The 5,000-nt window shown below is 45.5% G+C and overlaps 1 protein-coding gene across 3 annotated transcripts in view; it reads right to left on the bottom strand.

Annotated features, from left to right (window-relative positions):
* sdr42e2 (short chain dehydrogenase/reductase family 42E, member 2) overlaps positions 1–5,000 on the bottom strand; it is a 27,868-nt gene that overhangs the window by 15,373 nt on the left and 7,495 nt on the right. For all 3 annotated transcript variants that reach the window (XM_063216950.1, XM_063216959.1, XM_063216941.1), the window contains 2 exons: positions 4,174–4,292; positions 1,664–1,739 (listed from right to left, as the gene is read on the bottom strand). In XM_063216950.1, the coding sequence (XP_063073020.1) occupies positions 1,664–1,739; positions 4,174–4,292 (195 nt within the window). The remainder of the gene's footprint in view (positions 1–1,663; positions 1,740–4,173; positions 4,293–5,000) is intronic.

Raw genomic sequence — 5,000 nt, 5'->3', positions numbered from 1 at the left:
TTTTCTTCTCAGTGTTTTCAGTACTTCGATTTATTGGTATCGGAATTACAAGCATAGCTTCGCATAATCTCTCTAAGTAAATGGGAGCATTAGCATCAAGCGCCAAGTGATCACAGGTCGGGATTAAATAGCTGTTTTACACTCTGGTGAACTTTACATTCGTTTTAAAGTAGTTTATAAGTACATTTGATTATGTTTTGTTTGCTCCCATAGACTTGCATTGCTACGTTTCATTTGGCTATGCTGTTAAACTAGGCAATGCCAAAACATAGACGAAAAATCCAATGTGTTGTCATATCTAACTGGGACTTAACTACATATGAGCAATTTCATGAAATTAGGTGGACTGTTCTTTTAAGATAAGCTTGATGTATTTAAGGTTTGGGTTGGTGGTAATGTATGTCTTTCTGTCCATTTTTCAATGATGGCTTTCCAAAAAAAAGTCTGACATGCTATCTCCCTTCCATAACATCTCTTCTTTCCTCTTCTCGGCATGCTGTCAAGAATGTGCATTAACCGCAGAAACTATACCTACGTGAGTCACATATATTATATCAATAAAAATGTGTGTATGTTTATATGTGTGTGTGTAGTATGTGTGTATGTATACACATGTTTGCATGTCTATGTGTATGTGTGTGTGAGAGTGTGTGTGCGCAGGACACGCGTGTGTAGGACACAGCAGACACAGCAGTGTCAGGTTCATGCTGGGCTCCGTTTGTCCGCATTGTCCTGTCCGACTCTATTTTTAAACAGGATGTCAGCAGGTCTGGCTGTATACGGTTGCAGAAGGCCCAGACCTGGGGCTCGGGCTCTGTGGATAGAGCAATGCCACTGGCACCTTACCTGACTCATACATACATCCAGGGCCAGATCTAGTCAATTCTTTTGGCGTCCTAGGCAAGCACCACCTTTCTTCATTGTGCATTTAGAAATTGCTATCGATAAACATAGCACATCTGATTCAACACAGCCTATCTACAGTAGAACCCATATAATCACTATTTAACCCAATACTCATTGCCCATGCAAATTGTAACACTTTATTTCACTTGACATTCTACTTCTTTAGGGCCTATGTATATTTGGCATTTCTGGTGCCCCAAAGACATGTGATGCCCTAGGCGAGCACCTTGTCTGCTAATGCCAAGCGTCAGCTCTGCATATATCAGCAGAGTAATTCAGGACAGAAGGCAACAGTGGACACAAGAGACAGAGCTCCAGCGGCTTTGACTATTGTTGAGATGTTCCAGAAAGCAGATTTGCCATAATTACTTACAGTATCTTGGGTGTTTTACCTCAGAACAAGTGGTAAATCTAGTGGTAGAAGAGGCCTTATGCTTTGATTTACTAGGCCAATGAGCCCATGAGTCCCTTCTATAAGGAGAGTTACCACTGGCTCTGCTTTAGCGAAACACCAAGAGATGCCAGATCAAGGGAGTCATTCGTATCTTTCAAGTCATTCGTATCGTATCATTCATAGCATTCAAGAGTGTAAAATGTAGCAATAATTAAGCAAAAAAACAAACAAAAAATAAACATTTCCAGCACCTTTTTCAAAAATAGCCCACAGACACTGTGAACAATTATCTTGATAAATAACTGTTTTGTAGACGGTGGTGTGATTGTTGTTGTTGTCTTTGCTTTGTTTGTTTTTAAATACCTTTTAGCGTTTTCCCATTGGCATCCAGCACCATCCGGTCCGCAATGGCTTTGGTCCTGGAGTAGTGGTCTATGTGCTTTGAAGAGATGAACAGAGCAAAACAGGGGTTTTCAATCATTTAGCCAAAGCACACATTTTCCGAGGACAAAATGCCAAGGCACACCACCAACTGTAAATGTTAATTGAAAAGAAGGCTCTAAAATGCCAATACAAACGATGTACAGTCATTCTACAGTTTTCCACAGCACACCAGATGATCTCTCATGGCACACTAGTGTCCCACTTCACACTGGAGGAGGAAACAACACAGAGAAATAGGATGACTGATAAATACCCAATTCTTGTGGACTGCTTTCATTATCATCATCCTCTGGTCAAATCACTCTACCACTAAACATAAAACTATACCCAAGATGGGTCTGGAGAAACCACAAAAGTACAGGTGTACTGTATATCACAGGGTACTCCCAGCTCCACAAACTGGTGAATGGACAAGGCAATTTTTGAAAGACAAAAACTTAGCTGTAGTACACAATGTACATACAACAAATATTAAACCCAGCGTGGTAAATGAAAGGTAGAGCTTTTTAGTAATGATAAGCAGTGCGTGAAGAACATGAGGACGTAACATCAACAAAGGCTCAGCGTGAACCAACATGGCCCCCCATGGCTTTTCCACAGTGCAACCCCTCCATCACACCCTCCCTGTCCCACCCCACCCTGGGTGGTGTCCTGTGCCGAGTGAACAACAAAAGACAACAGTCATACACTCACTCCTGGCAGACACGCGTGTAATCCTCATGGGGGAAAGTACCCTCTCTCTATGCTTTTTGTGTTTCTTTCTGTCTGTCTGTCTGTCTGTCTGTCTGTCTGTCTGTCTGTCTGTCTGTCTCTCTCTCTCTCTCTCTCTCTCTCTGGTTTTATCAGCCTCTGTCTCTCTCTCACTACAAAATATGACAAATGTGCCTTTGAACTCACCCCTGGCTGCAATATTGCTCACAATGATATAATTGAACTGCTCTGCTCCCTCTGCAAATGTCTGACAGGCCTTTATACAGACTCACTTCCAATTTGTTGTGTGTTTTTATCTATCTGTCCCAGCAGGGTGTTTTAGAAAACATTAAGCAAACCCATCTCAGCACAGCCGGCAAGCAAGAGTGTAAGAGGGCCTGAGTGAGAAGTTTGAAAGAGAACAGAGTAGTGAGTGGTGAAGCGAGAGAATGTGGGCAGAAAGAGAGGGGGGAGGAGGAGAGGAGGTGGGTAGAGCAACAGAGGGAGGAGGAGAGGAGAGGAGGTGGGCAGAGCAACAGAGGAGAGGGGGAGGAGGATAGGAGGTGGGTAGAGCAACAGAGGGAGGAGGAGAGGAGAGGAGGTGGGCAGAGCAACAGAGGAAGGAGGAGAGGGGGGAGGAGGAGAGGAGGTGGGTAGAGCAACAGAGGGAGGAGGAGAGGGGGAGGAGGAGAGGAGGTGGGTAGAGCAACAGAGGGAGGAGGAGAGGAGAGGAGGTGGGTAGAGCAACAGAGGGAGGAAAAGAGGAGAGGAGAAGAGAGAATGTGGGCAGAAAGAGAGGGGGAGGAGGAGAGGAGGTGGGTAGAGCAACAGAGGGAGGAGGAGAGGAGAGGAGAAGAGAGAATGTGGGCAGAAAGAGAGGGGGAGGAGGAGAGGAGAGGAGGTGGGAAGAGAGACAGAGGAAGGAGGAGAGGAGGTGGGCAGTAAGAGAGAGGGGGGAGGAGGAGAGGAGAGGAGGTGGGGGAGGACAGGAGGTGGGCAGAAAGAGAGGTGGAGGAGGAGTGGAGTTGAGAGGAGGTGGGTAGAGAGAGAGGGGGGAGAAGAGGAGGTGGGCAGTAAGAGAGGGGGAGGAGGAGAGGAGAGGAGAGGAGAGGAGAGGAGAGGAGAGGAGAGGAGAGGAGACAGGTAGAGAGAGAGGGGAGGAGGGGAGGAGAGGAGTAAGGCAGGTGGAGAGAGAGAGAGGTGAAGGAGGGGAGGAGAGGAGTAAGGCAGGTGGAGAGAGAGAGAGCTGAAGGAGGGGAGGAGAGGAGTGAGGCAGGTGGAGAGAGAGAGAGGTGAAGGAGGGGAGGAGAGGAGTGAGGCAGGTGGAGAGAGAGGAGAGGAATTAAGGGGAGTGTGTGACAGGTGGAAGAGGGGGAACAGATGTGTGTGTGTCCATGTGCAACAGACGGTGTGCTTACAGCAGGTATGCATACAAAACAGCTCTCTTATCAGACGCTTTTATTCCCATATCTCACAAACTGCTACAGTACACACAAGTGGATAACTGTTATTCCTCTAGTTAGGCATTTGTAGAAATTATTTTACATTCCCCTGAACAATCACTTTAGAAGAAGTATGATGGCATGATGACTTCCACAATGAAACAATGAAAAAAAAATATTTCTATTTAGCCATTGTTTGAAGTAAACAAAGACAACATATTTAAAATCCTACATATTTGTGTAAAAAGTGTAAGTGAAAGCAGAAAAAATATGCGATTTTCACCAGCCCACACTCACCATTTCCAGAGGAACGCAGGGGAGGGAGTCTTCATCCCCATCCACGATGGGCTTCCCTGCGAAGGCCACGTTCACAGTGCTGGTGTAGATTAGCCGAGTTATGCCCCGCTCTGAGCACACTACACACGGGGGAACACCACAAGACTGTCAATACAGTACCATCCTCAAGAGACACAATTATACAAGCCCCATGGAGAGTGGGCTACGCACACATATAAGAACTACACAAGAAGTCCTTCATCCCCTCAGCTGTAGCCCTACTCAACAAAAGATGAACTATGAGCAGCCTCAACATACATCCATTGTCTTGTCTTGTTATGTCCTGCTTTGTCAAGTCTTGTCTAATGTCTGTGAGAATGACTGGACCCACGCCAAAGACAATTTTCTGTTGTCATGTATTACAGACAAAAAAGCGTTATCTTATATTATCTTATCTTATCTTATACACATACTGTACACATGGCTTTTCAAATCCTATACAATTACGTAGGGGGGGGGGTGTCACAGCCGTACAGTATGCCGCACCATGATCGGGCACGTAGCCCACCCAGACCCACATTCAAATCCGGCCTGGGTCATTTCCCAACCCTACCCTACCCCGTCTCTCTCTCTCCCAGTCATTTCCTGTCCACCTCTTCAACTGTACTATCTAATAAAAGGCACCAAAGGCCCAAAAAACATTTAAAACGAAAACAAAAACAAAACTAAATCAATTAACAGTGACACAAATGCCTCACAGATACAGTGTTTATGCATGTTTATGCATATCAATGAGTGACAGCTACAATGTCACTTTGGCTGTCCCACCACCTTATGTTCAGGAGGAC

Source organism: Engraulis encrasicolus, chromosome 2 (genome assembly GCF_034702125.1).
Source record: "Engraulis encrasicolus isolate BLACKSEA-1 chromosome 2, IST_EnEncr_1.0, whole genome shotgun sequence".
Classification (NCBI taxonomy): domain Eukaryota; kingdom Metazoa; phylum Chordata; class Actinopteri; order Clupeiformes; family Engraulidae; genus Engraulis; species Engraulis encrasicolus.
Note: the sequence above shows the minus strand (reverse complement) of the source record. Positions and strands in the feature narration are given on the sequence as shown.